At 41.5% G+C, this 22,821-nt stretch overlaps 2 protein-coding genes across 17 annotated transcripts in view; one reads left to right on the forward strand and one right to left on the reverse strand.

Annotated features, from left to right (window-relative positions):
* Window positions 1-11,752, forward strand: part of tmem98 (transmembrane protein 98) — a 60,078-nt gene extending 48,326 nt beyond the window's left edge. For all 4 annotated transcript variants that reach the window (XM_043675271.2, XM_087977918.1, XM_043675272.2 and 1 more), the window contains one exon: window positions 5,326-11,752. In XM_043675271.2, the coding sequence (XP_043531206.1) occupies window positions 5,326-5,533 (208 nt within the window). In that variant the 3' untranslated portion in view covers window positions 5,534-11,752. The remainder of the gene's footprint in view (window positions 1-5,325) is intronic.
* A 6,121-nt stretch (window positions 11,753-17,873) lies between these two features.
* The window catches only part of LOC122540004 (supervillin-like), a 242,768-nt gene continuing 237,820 nt past the window's right edge, over window positions 17,874-22,821 (reverse strand). For all 13 annotated transcript variants that reach the window (XM_043675276.2, XM_043675281.2, XM_043675280.2 and 10 more), the window contains one exon: window positions 17,874-19,717. In XM_043675276.2, the coding sequence (XP_043531211.2) occupies window positions 19,631-19,717 (87 nt within the window). In that variant the 3' untranslated portion in view covers window positions 17,874-19,630. The remainder of the gene's footprint in view (window positions 19,718-22,821) is intronic.

Raw genomic sequence — 22,821 nt, forward strand, 5'->3', positions numbered from 1 at the left:
TGATAGTTTGAGGAAGGAGAAAGTGACGACCACAAATGCTGGCGATCAGAGTCGAGAGAGTGGTGCTGGAAAAGCACAGCAGGTCAGGCAGCATCCGAGGAGCAGGAGAATCGACATTTCGGGCATAAACCCTTCATCGGGGCTTTGATTCTCCTGCTCCGCGGATGCTGCCTGACCTGCTGTGCTTTTCCAGCACCACTCTCTTGACTCTGATAGCTTGGGGGAGGCAGGTTCAAACAAGGTATTCAAAAGGTAATTAGATAGTTACTTGAAAAGGAACTGTGTGTTATGGTGAAGAGAGGGAAGAAGAATGGCACTAAGTGAGATGCTCATTTGGAGAGCTGGCACGAAGACAATGAGCAGAATGGTACTCTTCTGCACTGCAACCGTTCAGAAATTCTGTGAAGTTTGTAGGACTTTGTTAAAAAGGAAACGTGTAAAGGCAATCAAAACAGAAATTGCTGAAGAAACCCAGCAGGACTAGAAGAATCTGTGTCAAAACAGAGTTAATGTTTTGAGTCTAATATGGCTCTTAGTCTTTTGAGGTATATTGGATTCAGCATTATTTATTGCTCATCCTAATTGCCCTTGAGAAGATGTGGTAAATGTAATTCATGTGGGGGAGAGCATATTCACAAGGCTGTTAGAGAGGGAGTTCAATGGTTTTGACCCTGCAATAATGAAGGAATGGCATTGTAGTTCCAAGCTACGGGGTCTGGATGACAATGGTATAGGTTAGTGTGGATTGAAGTCAGTTACATTAGTTGGTGACAGTGAAATCTTTAGAGAAACCACTTCCGTGTCAAAAACATTCTAAGATGACAATGATTAGGAGCACACTAATCAGGAAATCTGAAGATCATTTTTATTATAAATCCAACAAATAAATGTCACTGAACTATAAGTCAAGTAGAGTTTTACACTGAACTCATTACTCAGTTTGTAAGAACATGAGAACTAGGAGCAGGGGTCGGCCATCTGGCCCTTCGAGCCTGCTCCGCCATTCAATAAGGTCATGGCTGATCTTTTTGTGGGCTCAGCTCCACTAACCCATCCTCTCACTGTAACCCTTAATTCCTTTACTGTTCAAAATATTATCTATCTTAGCTTTAAAAACATTTACTTCACTGGCAGGGAGTTCCATAGATTCACAACCCTCTGGGTGAAGGAATTCTTCCTCAATTCAGTCCTAAATCTGCTCCCCTAATCTTGAGACTATGCCCTCTTGTCCTAGTTTAACCCACCAGTGGAAACATTCTCTCTACTACTATCTTATCTATTCCCTTTATAATTTTATACGTTTCTGTAAGATTTCCCCTCATTCTCCTAAATTCCAATGAATATAATCCCAGTCTATTCAGTCTCTCGTCATAAGCCAACCCCCTCAACTCCAGAATCAACCTAATGAACCTCCTCTGCACCCCCTCTAGTGCCAGTACATCTTTTCTCAAGTAAGGGGACCAACACTGCACATAGTACCCCAAGTGTGGCCTCATCAGTATCCTGTACAGCTGCAACATAACCTCACTGCTTTTAAACTCAATCCCTTTAGCAATAAAGGACAACATTCCATTTGCCTTCCTAATTACTTGTTGTACCTGCAAACCAACACTCTGTGATTCATGTACAAAGACATACAGGTGCCTCTGAACAGTAACATGCTGCAATTCTTGTAATAGTTCTTTCTACAGTTATTCCTACCAAAACGGATGACTTCACATTTATTAACATTGATTTGGAGATGCCAGTGTTGGACTGGGGTGTACAAAGTTAAAAATCACACAACACCAGGTTATAGTCCAACAGGTTTAATTGGAATCACTAGCTTTTGGAGCGCTGCTCCTTCATCAGGTGGTTGTGGAGTATAAGATGGTAGGACACAAAATTTATAACAGAAGTTTACAGTGTGATGTAACTGAAATTATATTATTTATAAAATTAATTTCAGTTGCATCACACTGTAAGTTTCTGCTATAAATTCTGTGTCTTATGATTTTATTCTCCACAACCACCTAATGAAGGAGCAGCGCTCCGAAAGCTACTGCTTCCAAAGAAACCTGTTGGACTATAACCTGGTGTTGTGTGATTTTTAATTTTATTAACATTGTACTCCATCTGCCAGACATTTAATCACTCACTTAAACTATCTATGTCCCTCTGCAAAGTTTCACAGTCCTCTGCACACTTTGGTCTACCACTCATCTTAGTGTCATCTGCAAACCTTGAGACACTACACATGGTCCCCGACTCCAAATCATCTATGTAAATTATGGATAATTGCGATCCCAACACTGATCCCTGAGGCACACCACTAATCACTGATTGCCAACCAGAATAGCACTCATTTATCCTTGCTCTTTGCTTCCTAGAACCAATCTTCTATCCATGCTAATACATTGTTCCATGCTAATACATTGTTCTTAACATCTTGCATCTTTATCTTGTGCAGCAGCTGTTTGTGCGGCACATGGTCGAATGCCTTTTGGAAATCTAGATACACCACATCTACAGGGTCCCCATTGTCCACCATGCTCATAATGTCCTCATAGAGTTCTGGTAGATTAGTTAAGCATGATCTGCCCTTCATGAACCCATGATAAGTCTGCACAATGAGACCATTTCTATCCAGATGCCTTGTTATTTCTTCCTTGATAACAGACTCAAGCATTTTCCCCACTACAGAAGCTAAGCTAATTGGTCTATAATTCCCCATCTTTTATCTACCTCCTTTTTTAAACAGTGGTGCAACATTTGCTGTTTTCCAATCTGCTGGAACTGCCCCAGATTCCCATCTAAAATTGTGATGTTTAGATAATGTAAATTAATCTGAAGCAAGTATTTAGCAGTGTTCCATAAATATGCAGCAGGTTGAAGTTCAGACAGCAGTAGAGCACTTAAATTGCCAGGGGATAGCAAGCTGTGGATCAAGTGCAGGTAGATAGGATTAGTTAAGTTTGGTGTTTGTTGGTTGGCATAGACATGGTGGGCCGAAGGGCCTGTTTCTATGCAGTATAACTTATGGCTCTAGATAATCTGCAGTGTTTAAAAATGAGCTGTATGTGATCGATGTTCGAAGATCAAATCATGCTATGGCTTCAGGTATAATTCATACCAATGACAAAGTTGTGGGGTCTGACCATACTAAAATGGGATATCAAAACTGCAACAAGAGGGTGCTTAAGTTTCAGTATACTATCATGGACTGATAAGGAGGTTGCTTCTTTGAATAGTGAATTCCTGTTTTTAAATGAACAAATCTAGGTGCTCGCAGAGGCCTGAAATGGAGAGAAGAGTCAGCGATTTAAATCCACTGGGCTTACTTTGCATAATTCCTGACATGGGGAGAAAGTGAGGTCTGCAGATGCTGGAGATCAGAGCTGAAAATGTGTTGCTGGAAAAGCGCAGCAGGTCAGGCAGCATCCAGGGAACAGGAGAATCGACGTTTCGGGCATAAGCCCTTCTTCAGCATAATTCCTGACATACCTTTGTAGATGGATCCATTGTGTTTGTCTTGCAAACCTTAATACAGCCTTTGGAAAAGGTCTGCAGCTCATTTTTTTTGTGTGTTCATGGATCGTTAAATGTAAGGGAAGGAAACAATAGGACTAAATTGAATAAGAAATTATCAGTTCACTTTAGATTTCGAGTCTACCACTAACATGCTAGCAAATGGAATTATTTAAACTTTAGGGTATCTATACATTGTCCCTGAGGGATGCAGAAAGGGGGAGTGTTTGATATCTGCATGAAGTGTTGTCATTCCTGAAAATGATGTGTTGAAAATCAGCAGACTTACAATCCTCAGCATTAAAGTGAGGGATGCAGGTCTGCACTGTCGTTTGTTAATAGCCATCAAACCTGACCTCCATCTCCACTGGATTTGCAGCTAACGTGAATAAATCTGGTCACTTCTATTCCAAATGTAAAAACACCTTGAATCAGTTAGGCTGCAATTTGCAATAACCTTTCTGTTACCGTTGGCAAAGTGAGCATCAGAAATTAGAATTGTGCAAAACAGCTGCAGAATCAGGCACCTCATGTGCAATTTAATGATTGGTTAATGACTTCAGTTAGTATCCACTTCTGACAGGAGAGGCACATAACCAGAGTCAAGAAGGAAGTGAAATCAATGTGATTCCAGAATTAAATTTGTGCTTGTAGAATTTTAGGCTGTTTCCTATAATGAATCAACTAATGATAGCAGTAAATATAGATCTGGTTTGAACTCAAATCTTTGGTAAATTGTTCTGTGGCTGAGGAGTTACAGTTAGTCTCAGACAAAGTTTAAGACATGAAAATTGGAAAGGATCCAGCTGAACAGTGGAATCAAGCTCAGCACTTTCTGTGCTGTAGTGTGCACACTTCTGTGTCAGGGAGTGCTCAAGGAGCTTGTGGAACTGAGCCTTCTCAAGGAAATGATCAGTTCAAGAAAAAAATTGGGAAACAAAGAAAAAGATGATTGAAAAATAATTTTTCCCATGGACTAGGTGGTTTAATCAAAAGGAAAAGTATGTGTGTGGTGCTTAGAATCGTAGAATTTTATAGTACAGAAGGAGGCCATTCAACCATCGTGTCTGTACCAGTTCCCAAAAGAGCTACCCAGCTAGTCCCACTCTCCAGCCCTATCTCCAAATCCCTCTAACTTCATCACTTTCAAACTATTATCCATCCCCTTTTGAAACCTCCTATGGAATTCACCTCCACCCTCTCCCAGGCAGCGCTTTCCAAATCGTAACAACTCTCTGACTAACGACCTTTCTCCTTATCTCACTCCTAGCTCTGTTGCTGGCAATCGTAAAATTGTGACCCCTAGTTACTGAAATACCAACAAATGGACACCTTCTTTACCTTGTCAAAATTGTTTATAATTTTGAATACCTCACTCAGGTCGCCTCTTAATCATCTCTGCTCCGGGAAGAATAAGCCCAATCTTTCGAATGTTTTTTTGCATCTAAAGTCCTTTATTCCTGGTATCATTCTACTAAATTTCCTTTGAACTCTCTCCGTCATTAAATAATGGTGCCCAGATGAAACACAACACTTCAAATGCGGTCTGACCAATGATTTGTAATCACACAAAAAACTTTTAAATTTAGAGAGTACTAGATTGAGATAATGAACTTCTATGAAAAGTCTAATATATACCAAAGAAGTTTCATACATTTTCCTTAGCAACCCAAAAGCACCATTGATGGTAAACCCAGCTTTGGAACAGATATTGATCAGAAACACAAACATGGATTGCATAATCATTGCAGTCTTTATTTCCATTTATTTTTCACTGAGGAGTTTCCTATATTGATATGTGACCTTTATCTCTTGCAGAACCACAGCTCTCCTTCTCTCTGTCAGCCATCTTGTATTGGTTACCAGGAATGCATGTCACATGACCGGAAGCCTCGATTGGATTGACCAGTCCCTCTCTTCGGCTGAGGAGCACATGTCAGTGCTAAGGGAGGCAGCTCTGGCGACTGAACCTGAGAGGAACCTCATTGGCTGTGAGAATTTCTGTCAGGAACAATCCTCAATTTAGCTCCTTGGGCCTGACTGATGATGGAGCGGGGAAGAACTAGCTTTTTCCCCAGTTGAACTGCTCCATTTAATCATGTGCATTTTCCTGTTCACAGGTTAATCAATCTGTGAAATATGTGCCTTAAAACTCATTGAGGATTGGACTCCACTGTTCAAATGACTTTTGGACAGACAAAGGGCTGATATTAGTGTCAATTATAGTTCTAAGCTCTGCTTGATTGTTTACCTAATGTTTACACTAATTACTGCATAGTTAGAATTAAATATTCATGTGTCCCTGTTTGTTTTTGACCTCAACTGACTGAAACTTTCATCAGCTAAATTCCTCCAGCAAATCCCACATTTGATGTTTTTTTAAATTCTGTGCCTGGACATCTAAGTCATAAAACCTAATTGCTACAGAGACCTTTCGCTTTTAGCATGTGATAAATGTGAGTGAGATGCATTGCTACCTGCATGAGGAAGGTTGACGTTAAGCAAGGTTAATTATTAACAATTTTATTTTCTCTGCAATAGTGAACACTCAATTGACGTAGAATTTACTTGATGCATCAGAGATCTTGAGGGGGCTTCAAAGCCAACTAAAGACTTTTGTTGTAAACAAATTATTGCTGATGTGTCAATCAGAAGCTGTTTTGGTCGAGGTTGCGGCGTATAAGATGAACAACAGCTGTGATCAAATGAAAGGCCTTGACTATTTCAGCAAAAGTATTAATCTGTTTTGTCTTAAGCAGATTGTTGGGTTAAAGATATCAGAGAAAGGAATTAATTTGATCAGGTCTGTTCTTAACATTACACGGCATCCTTTAAACCAATTAGAGTATCAGGGCAAATTGTGCAATGTTCACAGGAAAAGTAAAAATCATTTCACATTTAACTGTACTTTTTGATCCACATTGAGCAAATCTTTGATCTGCATTTCTCAGAACCAGCACTCCATGCTACAGCCTAATCTTACACAATGGGCCTTATTATATTGTGAGAAAAAGGCACGTCTATTTGATCTGAAATGATAGTTCATCAAAGGGTGTCACCTCGATCATAAAATTGGTAAAGAGATTTTTGTTTATTTTGAAAAGAGTGTAGGAGCCATGTGTGACAGTGGAAAGTGTACAACTGTTTATCTTTTTTATTAAGGAATTCCAAGTAATACAGACCACATCCTGGTGTGTCCTGGCTCAGTACTCAAAGCAGTCCGATTGTCTATTTGTGTGAGCAAACCCGTCTTATAGCTGATTGGTGTCCATATTTTAAATAGTCCAACTGCTAATAGACCTATTTGTGTTTAGTGATTCTTGTTCTCATTTGTGTGTCATTGTGAAGTTTCTTCCTATCTGCCTACTTCCTGACCTCGCATCGACCCTTCCCAGCATTGCCGAATTTACTCTTAAAGAGACTGAATCATCCTTGGGTCCTTATCTAGAGCATTTGTTACAGAAATAGGCAGGAAAAGTCCATGCACTGCTCCCAAAAGGAAGACTGGCAAATCCACACCACTGTTTCCAGTGCCAAAATATTGACATACCTTTGGAATCTGTAGTTCGGCATTGTCTAAACTGGACTATGCGCAGCTCCTAAACCCTGGTGATGTGGTAACTGAAGCCTACCCCTATATGCACTGACTTTTCTCATTTGTTGGTTTTGCTCAATTTTATGGACAATTTGGATTGGTACATAGATGGCATAAGTATGGAGGGTCATGGACCAAATGCAGGCAAATGAGACTAGATTAATTGTGAAAACAGGGCAGCATGGACAAGGTGGGTCAAAGGCCCTGTTTCCATGTTGTAAACCTCTTTGACTCAGTGGCTTTGTAAAGAGCTCTTCTTTGTATGGTTGTCCTACTGTTAGTTAAGTAAAAAAACAGAATACCAGTTCTTTATAAAAATAAAAACAAGAAGAACCGTGGATGCTGTAAATCAGAGACAAAAACAGAAGTTGATGGAAAAGATCAGGACATGTTCTGAGGAAGGATCACTAGACCCCGAAACATTAACTTTGATTTCTCTTCACAGATCCTACCAGACCTACTGAGCTTTTCCAACAACTTCTGTTTGATTTTTAAAAAAATATTCTTTCTTGGGATGTTGGCACCACTGGCAAAGCTTTGAACTGCTGCGGTTCAAGTGGGTGAAAATGCTATTTGATTGGGATTCCTGTGGTACGCAATGTTTAAAGAATGAGAACATTTGGCCGAGTGAAGATAGTGTGATGTGCCGGTGGTGGCGTTCTCAAGCATTTTTTGCCCTTATTCTTCTACGTTGGGGCCTCCCAAGAGGGGCACGAGCTGGAATTTTGGGGTCCCCGGTTCTGAGGTTGCAGTGGTCATTATGGAGCTCCAACCAAGTTGGAACAGCTGTACTCCCACTCTAACAGGCCATCAGTCTCACAGACTTCTGCTTCACTCCGGCATCTTTCACTGAAGGATCATGAAAATTTGCAAGCCTCAATATGGCATCACAGTGGGGGAAAAGGTTCAGCAAGCACGGTTCTAGGTTTCAGAAGTGTAGATGGGTGCAACTGTGCACCAGTGTGGAATGTGTAGATGTTTATGCCATCAGATAGGATGCTGAATATCAGGAATAGTGTCAAGTGTTAGTGTTAGCAACCTAAATTGTAGAATCTCTACAGGATTGAAGCAAACCATTCAGCCCATCATGTCCACACCGACCCGCTGAACAGCACCTCACCAAGACCCACCCCCAAGGCTGGAATTGGGAAGTTGGATCCCTGGCACTGTGAAGTAGCAATGCTAACCACTGAACCATCGTGACTCCCTATGCCACATTGACAGACATTAAACGTAAGAGATGGTCCCAAACTAGAAATGACAAAGCCATCAATTCCGAAAAAGAATCAGACCAGACTCGAAACGTTAATTTGTTTTTCTCTCCACAGCTGCTGCCAGATCTGCTGAGTTTCTCCCGTGGTTACTGTTTTCATTTCAGATTTCTAGCATCTGCAGTATTTTGCTTTTGCCTCAGGAGAACCTATAATTTTCTTCACCAGAAAGTATTAGCTACATATGATGATGGACAATTAGAATATTCCTTCATACCCCCTGCCCTGCTGTCTGATTTCCATGGGTTCATCTTCCATGTACCAGACCTTACTCCACACCCCAGCATTACATTCTTCCTTGCTGGTCATGAACTTCCACTGTCACTCTCTTGAGTTAAGTAAGGAAAACTCTTGACCTCACACAGCTACATGATGTGGACTGGTGCACGTCACCTTTAAACAAACGTAAAGCGAGTGCAACGAGATTCTCGTGTTTCATAGACTTTTTCTTGAAGGTAGAACTTTATCAAAAAAAAGGCAAAAGTGATTACTGCAGATGCTGAAGATTAGAGTCGAGATTAGAATGGTGCTGGAAAACATCGATTTTCCTACTCCTCGGATGCTGTTTGACTTGCTGTGCTTTTCCAGCACCACACTCTCGACTTTAACTTTCTCAGTCTACCTACCATTGGGAAATTGAAGATTCACAGCTTGCCTAAATTCAGTCACTGCCCAAGCATTATCTGCTGTTGAATACTCAATAAAATCCTCCTTATAATGTGCATATGTCAAGTTTAAGTAATCACAGTATTTAATCACTACAGATATGTTTTTTGTCTCCTTTTTGATCTCCTTTTTAAATCTCTTTCACTGCAGTGAGACTGGTTTAATTTGCAACAAATATAGTCAGTATTCAGAACTTTACATTCTGTACAGCATAGACTTTCTACGTTGCACTATAAATCTCAAGATATAAATCTAACAGCTCTGATCATAGATCAAAGCACTCCAAACAATATCCAATCTTTCGAAGGTTTGACACATTTTTCTAAGGTTCTCTCAGATTTTTATTGAATCCCTTTGTTATAGTGTCAATGAAATTCATGTTAATCATGACTGCCGTTGCTAACACTGACCTGTGTACAACTAAGCAAGAGGCAGCACTTTCAAAAAGGTCACTGCACCTCACTGCACTCAAGTATAAAACCACTTTACAAGGGTGTGACGGCAACTACTAGGAAAAAGAGAGCAGACTGAGGCTAATTATTCCACATCGAGAAGGCTGAAGAGTGACCAGATTGAAACCCATCAGATTTTAAAAGGATTTGCTGGGTTAGGCATGGAGGGAGTGGGCAGAGCTTCAACTTTGGATACAATTGACAATTTGGTAGAAATTGAACTGGAAATTGCACTGCATTTGAGAAGTGATTTTGTTATTCAAGTTTACATTCAAACATTTGCATTAATAGAATTTAAAATTGTCCCTGAAAACTCAGATGATGCTTTTTGAGAACATAATTTCTGGCATTATTCCTTCATATTATTTAAAATCTCATTCCTGGGGCAATTTTATGAATTTACTTGAAAATTGACATTTATTACAAAAATAATCATAAGTAGCCGAATTTCAAATAGTGAGAAATAGCTATAAGCATTGTACAGAAACTTTTAATGGCTTCATTTGAGTATAGTAGTCAGTTTCTTTAGTAAAAATAACTTTTAGTACTTAAATATTTTGCATTTTACGACATGGCTTTTAATGCCCTAGTACTGAAATAAAAGCTTAATATTAAGAGTCTCTTTGAAGGTTTACGAAAGACAAAAAACAGAGACTCAATATGTTTATTAATTCAATATGGGACATTGTAAATTTTATGGGTGGAATGTGAGATCTTTTCTTGAACTAAAACAAAAGATCACCAAAACTTGATTTGTACTGAGATTAAGGTGTATTTGAAATTTTGTGATTTTATTTTTCTGGCAGTATGGTCAATTTTGGACAAATTATATTGGAAATACAGACAGCGCCTAATGGAATCTTTTTGCTTCCTCTTGTGGATAGTCCAAAACTGGGGCTACTAATATATCTACAAGAAGGAATTTAGGAATAGATTCTTTGATTCGAATGTGAAACTTGTGACTACATTAAGCAGTTGAAGCAGACAGTACAGGTACATTTAAGGGAATGGTGGAGGACTACTTGAGAGAAAGGCCCTGTTACTGAGCTTTGAAGAAGTAGGTTGGAAGAAGCCTCCCAATGTGCACCCAATGCAAAAATCCAGCCTATGTAACCTACCATATATTCACACTTTTTCTCCATCAGAAAACAAAATTGAGTACTGAATGTTTTTAAATGTAATGTTTTGGGACTGAGTAAACCAGGGATATCTTGTTCATACTAGTTAAAATTTCTTTCTGCCTCACACCTTCATTATTTCCAAAATCAGAGATTCCAGTACTCAATCTACACTGACTCACTTCCAGAAATTTAAACTTGTTAAATTGTATACAATTCTCAATTTAAAAATGAAAAGCTGTGTGAAAATGGTTCATTGACTACTGTTGTAGTTGGGCTTGCAGTTCACGCAATATACCAATTCCTAAAGGTTACATTAGTTTAAGTCCACTGTTGATGACTAGTTGTAGTATTACACATTCTCACTGCTGGATGGCTGGGCAATCATTTTGTATGATGGAATTAATAATTACATGGTAATTACAGACTAGAAGATTGGTAAATGTTCAGTTTCTGAGGGAATAATTTTCATTGATTCCAATATTTCTAAACAGTACAAAACATCTTGCAATCAGGAAATGATGATTAGATTTGGAAGTAATATCCTGATCTCATTTTCAAAATTCCTGATGGAGCAAAGCTGGCAGTTACTGGGCCAACTCACACTTTATATTCCATCTTGGTCAATGATGTTTATTGCATTGTATGATTTTACAGCCCTTCTTTAACAATTCATTAAGTACTTATGAGACAGGTTTAATCTTTGATTTATTCTATATTTAAAGCACTTGTGGTAAGGTTAGATATGTGAATATTCTTGTAAATAATGTTTGATGTTGTCACCAAACGAATGTTTTTCGAGCCTGATGGCATGTATACATGATGAATTTAAACATTTCATATGGCCAATAATTAAGACATTACAATATGGAAGTCCCACAATTTAAAAGGGCCCAACACTATGGCTGTTTGGAGTTAAGATCTCAACATGTGGAAAACAGTAAAGAATCCAAGATTCAAATTTTTGAACTTTAGTACTGTAATATATGTTCACACAGTTTAAATTCCCACCTGTGCTCATGGTATATATAACATGGAACACTTGTTCTTATTTTGTACTTTAATGTGTAAGATTGCTATGTATTACTGACTGTGCCTTGTAACAGGTTAATAAAAATACGACCTGATCCTGTGTGAGACGGATTTTCTGTGGAATATCTGTTCTGTACCCAAATCTGATTGGTAAAATGGAGATGCATAGCAAGAAATCAAATGAGTAATTCTTTAAAAGCAAATAATACACAGCTTAACATTTGGTAGTACATAACTTGAGTATTGCTGAAATAATTTACATTTTGCTGCAAGTGTTTGTATTAATTCATCAGGACAACTACTGCATAGAGAAAAATAACATTGAAAGGAGAATGTTGATTGGTTAATGAAGTGGACTATGATTGCTATAGGTGCTACTATGGAGAATGCACCAATTGAAGATAACTTACAATTAACTACCAAGGTTTGGTTACATTTTAAATCAGGTAAGTTGACTTTGATCAAGGTAATGCCCTGAGTGTTGAACCAGAGAATGCTGCCTATTTTGAGTTGAAGCAGCTCTAGTGTGTGCCAAAGAATTGTCAGAATGCAAAGAAAGGACCCTGATGTTTTATATATGTAGCTTATATATGAATTTATGTGTCCATGTGAAAACTCTAGGTTGTAGAAGGCCTTGTACATTAAACTGATCTTTCCAACATGGGAACAGAGGTTTGGGATTGTCTGCTGCCCTTCTCTAGGTGGTCAAGGTCTCGAGTTTGCTGTTGAAAGAGCCTTGGAGAGTTGCTATAGTGCTTTCTGTACATGATCCACACTGCTGCCAGTGTGCTGGTGGAAACATTGATCAGTGGGCTGCTTTGCCCTGGATGGTGTTTTGAGTTTCTTGAATGCTGTTGGGCCTGCATGTAGGGAATTTTCTATCAAATTCCTGACTTGCGCCTTGTAGACGGTGGGCAAGTACAAGTGAGATGCAAAGTTATTTAGTTGCTGCAGAATTTTTCGTCTTTATGGCTTGTCCAGTTCAACGTTTCATCAATAGTAAATCCTCAAGATGTCAGTGAGGGATTCAGCAATGGTAATTCTATTGAGTGACAAGGGGCGATGGTTAGATTCTCTGTTTTTGGAGACGGTTATTGCTTAGCTCTGGTGTTACTTATCGGATATCAGTCAAAGCTTGAATTGTGTCCAGGAGTTGCTGCATTTGAAAAAAAAGGCCTACTTCTGTATCGAAGGAGATGTGACTGGTACTGAATGTTGTGCAATCATCAGCAAACATCTTCACCTTTGACCTTATGATGGGGGGGAAGGTGAAGATGGAGAAGCTGAAGATGGTAGAACCTCAGGTATTGCTCTAAGAACTGAGATAGTTGACCTCCAACAACCACAGTCATCTTGGAACTCACAGCTGGTCAAACAGCATCCATGGAGAGAGAGGAAGATAATGTTTTGATCTAAATGACTCTTAGGCAGATCTCTCTCCGTGCTTGCTGCCTGACCCACTGTGACCTTCAGCATTTTTTGTTTTCAGTACAGATTCCAGCATTTACAATAATGAATTCTTACCACAGACAAAACAGAAAGATTTGTCCTGATCCCCATTGGTTAGTTTTGCCAGGGTTCCACTTTTCACATGTGGTTGAATGCTGCCTTAATGTAATGGGCAATCACTCACTCAGTCCCTGAGTTGGCAACGTTATGGCCTGTGTTTGAACTAAGGCTGACATTTGGTCAGGAGCTGACTGTACATTTTTACAGCATAGACAAAGGCTCTTCAATCCAACGTATCTGTGCATGGACTGTCTATAGCAGACACCTCAAGACTGCCTGTGCAAGATCCTGCAAATCCATTGGGAATGAAGACACACTAACAGCAGCGTCCTCAAGCAGGCTAAGAAACCCAGCATTGAGGCACTGACCAAGCTTGATTGGCTAAAATAGGCTGGCCACGTCACCCATGTGACTGCTGCTTGAAGTGCTCTACTTCCACCTTCAAAATGGCAGGCGAGCACCATATGGACAGAGGATAGGCTTCAGTGATACCTTCAAGGCCTCACTGACGAAGTGCTGCATTCCCACAGACACCTGGGAATCACTGGCCAAGACCATCAAATTGGAGGAGGATCATCTGGGAAGGCGTCGAGCACCTCGAGACTTGCCAGTGGGAAAAAATGGAAGCCGGGCAAAAACAGCAAAAGGAGTTTGCCCCAGTGGCCGACCCATCCCTTCCCATGACCACCACCTGCCCCACAGCCTGCAGTAGGTGTTGGGTCTCTACAACTCCCTATGGACTCACCCTGAGAGTGGAAGAGAGTCATCTTTGTCTGCAAGAGACTGCTGCTGATCATGATGATCTACCCATTGCATTTCCCAACACCAGGTCCATAACATTGTACACTGTTGTGTTTTAAGTATTCATCTGAATGCATCTTAAAATGGTGTGAAGAAATCCAAACATTGTCTATACCAGGCAGTAAAGTGCATATATATGTCTCTTGGTAACATTGTCGACGACACCTGCTTGAGGTCACTGAGAGAGGGCTGATGGGGCAATAATCAGTCAATTGAATATGTCCTGCATTTTTGTGAATGTACATGAACAATATTGCACACTGCTGGGTGGTTGCCACCACTGGAGTTATATTGGAACAGCTAGGCTAAGGGGCATCACTAATTCTGAAGCATACGTCTTCAATCCTATTGTTGAAATGTTATCAGGACTCATAGTCTTTACAGTTTCTAGTGCTTTCAACCATTTATCAATGCCATGTGAAACAAATCAACTTGGCTAAAGATTAGTATCTCTGACGCTGAGAGTCTCAGGAGAAAGCCAAGGTGGATCATCTACTTTTCCCTCCTGGCTAAAGATGGGAATAAGTGTCTTAGATCTTTCATCATGATATATTGGGCTCCCCCATTATTGAAGATCGGAGAATAGTGGAGTTAGTTGTTGAATGGTCCACCACCATTCATGACTAAAAGTGGCAGGACTGCAGAGCTTTGAACCAGTTATTTATAATTGCTCAGCTCTCTCTGTTCCATGCTTCTTTCACTGTTAGATGTTGTAGCCCTGTGTTGGAACATCACCAGGTTGACTCCTCATGTTTAGGTATGCCTGATGCTGTTCCTGGCATGTTTCCTGCATTCTGTACTGACCTGGGGATGGACTCAAGGTTTTTGTGGGGGCTAAAATCCCCTCTCTCACACTAGGGTCCAGTTAAGACCCTTGTCGCCGATGAATAATTTTTGATCTGGTGTTTTCTAGGTGAACATGATAGACAAATGTTGCGGATCCCACAAACAGCACAATAAATGGCTGTAATGAAGTTGGTTGAAAAACAAGTATTTTCCAGATCATTGGCTGAAATTACTTGCTTTCTTTTGATTGGTAACAGAGGAACTTGTAACAACCTGGCAGGATCTTGGGGTATTATCTCAGTTGAAGGACATCCCCATCAAATCCTTTGACTATGACCTCAACTTGCTGCTGGGGGACCTGAGCCCATGATACCCTGACCAGAGAGTGCTGAACTGCAGTTCATCAGCATATTTTTTTCCCTGACAGTCTCACACATGTCTCAGTAATGTCTCCAGAATCTGAACCATTCTCTGAAGGTGGAGCCAGCCCAAGAGGAACAGTGCAAAAGACACAGCAATCACACAGATTGATTCACTCACAATCTTCACAAAATATCTCTCTTCACTTTTAATACAACTGCATTTTACGAATTACACTGCTGTCTCATACTGCATCAACAGCAAAACTTCCCAGAGACCCTGAAAAGCAGCCTTAAAACTGTACATAAAAATATACTTTCAGGATCCAAACTCTACTGCAATGCATTTCTTTGCGTTAATCAATTATGCTTTTCTTCCTTTTGATCTGCTATTGATGATCGTGCATGCAACACACACTCTCAGATCACAAGCAAGAACAGTGAATTCCATGCAGATTTACAGAGAAATTATGAAACCTTCAGAGACCGCTGGAATTGTGTCAATTTTATAAAAACATATGAACTTTAAAAGCTGCTACGTATGATGCACAGGAGTGAGACAATGGGTAGTGCTTTTATCTGAGTTTCATGCCTGAACATATAATTATTGTGAGATTATTCCTCATCAGCATGGAGTTCAAGTTTGCTTCTTACTCTTCACCATATTCCTAAGGCAGTCAGGTCAACAGCATTGACAGGTGTGTCATACATCAGTAAAATGGGGCACTTTAAACTTGTTGATTTTGTCAACCATTACAATTGAGGCACCTGTATGAAGAGTAAGCACTGGGATTGAGGTAGCAAAGGGGCAGTTACTGTCATGGAACTGGACTCCAGCAAGACTCTGCTGGCAGAGGACAGAGGAGGAAGAGCAGAGAAAACATCAAAAAGAAAAAAAAAATACATAAAATCAGCATGATGATGACCCTGGAAACACTGCAGGCACAAGAGGAGTAGGATTAAACACTCCTCCGACTAGGAACAAGTTGAAAGACAGGTTGGGGGTGGGGCATGTAGGGTTGGTGCAGGGTGGTGGGACAATCTATGGCAACCGAAGGATCTTACCTCAGGGCTGCTGATATGCAACCATCAGTGAGCAGGGAGTCACCAAGTGCAGAGATTACCTTATGACACATCTGGGTTGGAGTTGCCTCATTCGAAGTTCAGCTCAAGGGATGTGGTAGGGGGATGTGGGAGTGAACTGAGGATGGGAGGGAACTGTGGGGTGGAAGATAGCTGAAGAGTGGGAGTGAGCTGAGGGGTGGGAGTGGGCTGAGGAGTGAGAGTGGGCTGAGGGGTGCGAGTGGGCTGAGGGGTGCGAGTGGGTTGAGGGGTGGGAGTGGACTGATTGGTGTAAGTGGGCTGAGGGATGGGAGCGGGCTGAGGAGTGAGAGTGGGCTGAGGGGTGGGAGTGAGCTGAGGGGTGGGAGTGGGCTGATTGGTGTGAGTGGACTGAGGGGTGGGAGCGGGCTGAGGGGTGGGAGGGGGCTGAGGGGTGGGAGTGGGCTGATTGGTGTGAGTGGACTGAGGGGTGGGAGTGGGCTGAGGGGTGGGAGTGGGCTGATTGGTGTGAGTGGACTGAGGGATGGGAGCGGGCTGAGGGGTGGGAGCGGGCTGAGGAGTGAGAGTGGGCTGAGGGGTGAGAGCGGGCTGAGGGGTGGGAGCGGGCTGAGGGGTGGAAGTGGGCTGAGGGGTGATAGCAGGCTGGGCTGAGGGTAAGAGTGGACTGAGGGATGAAAGTGGGGTGAGGGGTGAGAGCGGGCTGAGTGGTGAGAGCGGGCTGAGGGGTGGGAGCGGGCTGAGGGGTGGGAACGGGCTGAGGGGTGGGAGCCAGCTGAGGGGTGAGAGCGGGCTGAGGGGTGAGAGCGGGCTGAGGGGTGAGAGCAGGCTGAGGGGTGGGAGCGGGCTGAGGGGTGGGAGCCAGCTGAGGGGTGAAAGCGGGCTGAGGGGTGAGAGCGGGCTGAGGGGTGAGAGCAGGCTGAGGGGTGGGAGCGGGCTGAGGGGTGAGAACGGGCTGAGGGATGGGAGTGGGCTGAGGGATGGGAGTGGGCTGAGGAGTGAGAGCGGGCTGAGGAGTGAGAGCGGGCTGAGGAGTGAGAGCATGCTGAGGAGTGAGAGCGGGCTGAGGGTGGTAGGGGGCTGAGGGATGAGAGTGGGCTGAGGGGTGAGAGTGGGCTGATGGGTGGGAGTGGGCTGAGGGGTCGAGGAGAGCTGAGGGGTGGGAGTGGGCTGAGGGTGGTAGGGAGCTGAAGGGTGAGAGTGGACTGAGGGGTGAGAGTGGGCTGATGGGTGGGAGTGGGCTGAGGGGTGGGAGCGGGCTGAGGGGTGGGAGTGGGTTGAGGGATGGAAGGAAGTGACCTGCTGAAAGCCCAATATCTTGCCCTTTCTTTCCAGTCAACAGCCGTGACCCTGCGACACTCCTCAATCAGCTGAGGTCTGGGTCTTTTCATGATTCCAGGATTCTCCCTAGCTGCATTACCAGCAGTGGCCACCAATCCCGGTAGCGCTGCAGGCAATGGTGAGCTCTCAGCCAATGGAATTTCTGTCACTGGATCCAATTTCCTACAAAGGCTCCCACTCTGGTTTCCCAAGGGCTTCATGGCAGTTAATTTCTTCAAACCTTCCTCCAGAGGCAAAGTGGGATCACTACTGGTTGTGACACTCCATGTAGCCAAGATTAAAATCTGCTCTCTGAGCTAGACATTAAATTGTATACTGGTTTGATGGAATAATAGATCCATTACTTTAAAGTACATGAGAGACATGTAACTCCTAAGTTTTAAGATTTACTGAAGTTCCACTTTTATTAAATACTTTCTCTTCCTGATGAGTGGTGAGAATTCTTTCAAGAGCCGATCATTAACATGTTCAACAGAGTTTGACTATCCATACTCAGTTAAACAGTGTACATTACCAAAAAAACCACCACTGTTTGCATTTGAACTTTAGCACTACTCTTAGCAAATGGCTCTCCCTGGTATGTTTAGAGAAGATGTTAATTTGGTGATTTAAAATCAATCAGCACTTCTGTTAAAAACAACTGAGTGATATCAACAGCAAAGTCTAACATGCGCACTGTTGATGGTCATCAGCCCCATTTTAGTTTCCTTAATACTGCTGAATATCATGGAGTATCCTGGCAGATCCAATGGTGGTAGACCTGCCATTGGCAGCCAATCCTCAGTGAGCATGGGCCATAACTAAGCACTACGCTGTGCCATTGGTATCAGTCAACAATTCAAAAGCAATTTAATGCTGAACAGATGCCTTGTTAATGCAACAGTACTTCTAATACAAACATTTATAATGTAGTATAAAAGAAATTCAAAGCACTGATATAACCTTTACATCACAATGTGAGACACAGACCCTCAAATTCTACAAGTAACCTCTGTACAAAAGCACCACGGGCAGGTGTGACTCAGTCAGGTCAGGGTGGTGTGGGATGCTGATGCAGTGGGGCTAGATATAGTTCAAAGAACACAAAAAATGCAAAAAGGACTTTAGCTTAAGATTCTGCAGTGCGTGCACAGCCCCCTCAATTACAGTCACCACCCACTTCTATCCTATCTCCCACATCCCTGTATCAAATCAGAAAGACCTGCTTAAAAAAGACTCTCAAATCCTTTTTTGCTGCTGTCATTTCTAAAGGCAGTCTCTCCTAAATTAACCTTTTGTCAATCTACATTCACTATTTTAGGGGGTTACAGCGGTTTCTTAAACCATTTTTTCCTTGTCATCTCTGTTCATTGTCCATGCTAGTTAGTCAACACATCCTGGACTTATCCATCAGTCCAGAGGCCTGGGCTGTGTTGCCTCTCAGTTCTCTTTATTTTGATATTCCTCTCAGTTTTCCATCAATGGGATTAACTTCTGTTGCCTGTTTTCATAACATTAAATCAGATGAGTCCAGGCAGTAGAGGAGCCTCAGGAAGCATCAGGCAACATTTAAGAGTTAACTCTCAGAGGGAAAGCACTCAATTGCAAAGTATTACTATTACAAAGACTCCTGTCGAGGTTGTCAACTGTAGTTTGGCAATTTTTCAGGCTCCTTTATTTGAACCCCCCTTCCTCAATCAGGTAAGCTTTTATTACCCCAACTCTGAAAGTTTTTTTTTAACACATAAGGGTTCAAATCAAATAGGAATAAAACTACATAATTGCTTATAATGTCTCAATGATTCTTCACCCAGGATCTCAAGAGAGCATCTGAAGATTCAAATTTAATTCCTGGAGAATCGGCCCATCCTACTCTAAAACAAGAGACAGGAGTTAACGTCGGCTGGCAAAGCAACTGTCATGGGACCCGCAAGAAGACTATTGACACAACTAACCCCTAATGAGTTCCCTACAAACATCTATTCTGCGCACTCGTACAGAATATATACAAGTGGAAGACATTTTAATTTACAGAGACAAAGCGTTTACTTGATGAACTTCACTCTCCAAGCTCTACCTAAACGATGTGGTGAGTGGGGGTGTTGGAATTGTAAACATTCCTGGGCAGGTTTTGGCTGAAAATGTTACTGTTTCCTCAGAACAGGCCTCTCACTTTCTTCCAATTCACCTGCTTCCAGCCAGGAAGTCGGTTAAATTCCTCTCTTGACATTTGCACGACTTTCTACAAAGGAAAATAAGACAAGAAATGATTTCAGATCCAAATATTCAAAACAGTGACCCTAATTAAAGCCAGATAACTTAAAAAAAACAAACTTACAGATGTGTTACACCTCTCAAGAGTCTCAAAATAGTTTACATATGAGTTGATAGAAGGGCAGTAACTGTTAAAATGAGAGAATGCTTTGGAAATCTTGTGTACTGTAGGACCCCACAAACCAGAAAAATGAGCTTCACACTCTCATGAAAGTGCCTTTATTGCATTATATGGTATCCCTACAGTATGGAAGCAGGCCATTTGGCCCATTGAGTCCGCATCGACCCTCCGAAAAGCAACACACACACTCTCCTCCTTACCTCCTTAACCCTGGAGCCACCATAGCCAACCCTGAAAACTATGGGGCAACTTAGCTAGGGCAATCCACATAACCTGCATATCTTTGGTCTGTGGGAGAAAACCAGAGCACACGAAGAAAGCTCATGCAGATACTGGGAAAACGTGCAAACTCCACACAGTCACCCAAGCGTGGAACTGAACCCATGTCCCTGGTGCTAAGAGGCAGCAATGTTAACCACTGAGCCACACTGCTACCCCATTTTTAAAGTGGAGTAGATTGAATTCAGAACTTCAAGCCTGTGCCATCACTGAACTAAGTAGAAATTTCAGCAGAAATAAATCATATATTAGTATAGCAACTTTACGTGCCATTTTGGAATGCATAGTCCAGTGCCACAAATAGCGATGAGATTAATGACTGGTTAATCTGTTTCTGGGCTTCTTTAAGATTAGCCACAATTCCAAAAAAGCCTTCTAGCTCTTTTTCAGATAGTGATCTGTGAGTACAGCTTGTAAACGCACGGCAGGCAAACTATCAAGCAGAATAGCAACATTGTTCACAGACTGTACATACAGTCCGTAAAGATGAGTTATTTTAAAAGCAAAATACTTATAAAACATTCCCCTACTTTCAAAAAGGAAGATTAACTATTTATAATAACAAGTGAGCCTATGTGTCGCTATAATGTAGAGTTTTACTCAGGCAACATGGTGGTGACATTTTCTAGAAACATTTTTGACTGCCCACAGTCGTCAGCAATGTTGACTATTTGAGTTGTCAAGTTTTGTTTTTTCACTGACTATAATTGCTGTTCTAAGGTTTGCTTATCCTAAAGCATTTCAGCAAGATTTTGTCCTCGGTTAGCTGCCAATTGGTATCGCTTCTCAAGCTGTGTCAAGTGATTCAAATATTCTTAGTGTTTTACACTCATGTTTCTCAGGAGCGTCCAGCTAATTTTGAAGCCTCTGAATTTACACACTAGATTCTTTGGACTCTATCAAACCTTCAGCCTTCTGGTTTTCTACTGTATTTGATCCTTCAATAACGTGCTGTAATAATAATCTAGCCTTTCCAACATTTTTACTCCATGTTAGTTTCTTTGAAGCTTTGATCTTTTCCACTTGCTGATTAAACAATTGTTTCCTGCTTGATTCGTTCATTACACCATCGTTGTTGGCTTGTTTTTCAGAAAGGGCTGCCTCACGAGTGATGTGCAACTGTGAGCACTGTGCATTTCCCCCTGCATTAGCAGGTCTGTCATTTTCTCCAGCATAACTTTGAATCTGAGCCAATGTTTCTGCAGCTGCTCCTGCTCAGCCTGATCTGTTTCAAGAGCGAGTTGTCTCAGCCTTTCCTATAAACCACCAATCATTTCACTGGTTGATGACACAAATCTTGTAGTTTGTTACTTCCTATTTTTTGCTGTTCATTTATCTTTGTTAGCCAAACAGAAGTATCCTCTCAAGAATTATTAGTTTCAAAGATGGTGGTCTCAAGATGACATTTTTTCCTGAGCTACTGGTTCAGTCTTTCCCTCTTGAGTTTTCCATTTTCCACAGCAGGGAGTTGAGATTTTAACTCCATCAATAAAGAAGTAAGTTAAATGGTATATTTTTCTTTCATATTCAGTTCTGCAAGTTCTTGCTGTAGCTTCTGTTGTGACTCTGATACTTGACTGATTCCATGGATTGTTTTAAGTGCAAGCTCATGTCCTACTGGCGTGCCCCTGACTGCTGGCCCAGCAGTGTCTATGACGTAGAATATCTGTGATGACTAGGCACTTCAGCACTATAGATTCTACACATGGAATTGGTGAACTGTTCACATTCCCACATTTTATCATGACTGTCCAAGTCTGTGGTTATGTACTTTTTAGAATTTGCAGGCACAGTAGATTGGCACTTTGCCCCTGTGTCAATCTTAGCCAAAAACAAATAGCCACCAGTTTTGTGATTCAAACAATCACTAAGTAGTCACTAGCAGGACAAATAATTTAAATTTTTATAAACGCTTCACATGGTGTAATGATTAGATGTTTTTCCAGAAAATGTAGAAAACATGTTCACTACTCTTTATCTCGTCAAGTACACCATCAGTTCCCGGACTATACTCCTTGGTGTCTTCATGCAAATAGCAGGATATCAGATGGCCTTTATTGTAGTTTGAAGGTACTCCTGTGCATGGTCCGTTGGGTTGGTGCACTCTTTGTAGCTGCATCAGTCTTTGCTCTAATGCATTGTCTCTGTCAATGACCTATTCTGTCACATGCCTTGCAAAGATTCACAAAAAGCTAGGCATTTCCATGGCTACATGCAGTGTTGCTATGTTTGGGTGTTTTGGTGATCATGTCAACCATCAAGTGTATGCTCAGGTGTGATGACATGATAGTGTGAAGAGGTGTATTTTATCCCTTTTTTTGAAGAGAGGTTTTAAGGCAGAGGTGATGGGCAGTCTACTCAGAGCCACTAGAGTAAACAGTTTGTGAGACATTTTTTTTAAAGTTGGAATGATAGAGCAGCCTGAATAGGTCGGGTCAAGCTCCCACAGAACCAAGATTTGGAGGTTGCAGTATATCTCTCCCTGCCACTGTCTCTCGCTTGGATTTTCTCTTGTGTCTTTCCTCCTGGACTGGAGAATTGCCTGTGAGAAATCTATTTTACTGAACTTGCCTTTTGCCAAGAGTGTGTTTACAGGATGTTACAATGTTAAACAGTTACTGTTTAGTAGTAAAATAATCTATTATTCTAGTAAGTTTTCCAGTAATGTTAAG

Source organism: Chiloscyllium plagiosum, unplaced genomic scaffold (assembly GCF_037043375.1).
Source record: "Chiloscyllium plagiosum isolate Xiang-an unplaced genomic scaffold, Cpla_swu_hap1 HiC_scaffold_32, whole genome shotgun sequence".
Lineage (NCBI taxonomy): Eukaryota > Metazoa > Chordata > Chondrichthyes > Orectolobiformes > Hemiscylliidae > Chiloscyllium > Chiloscyllium plagiosum.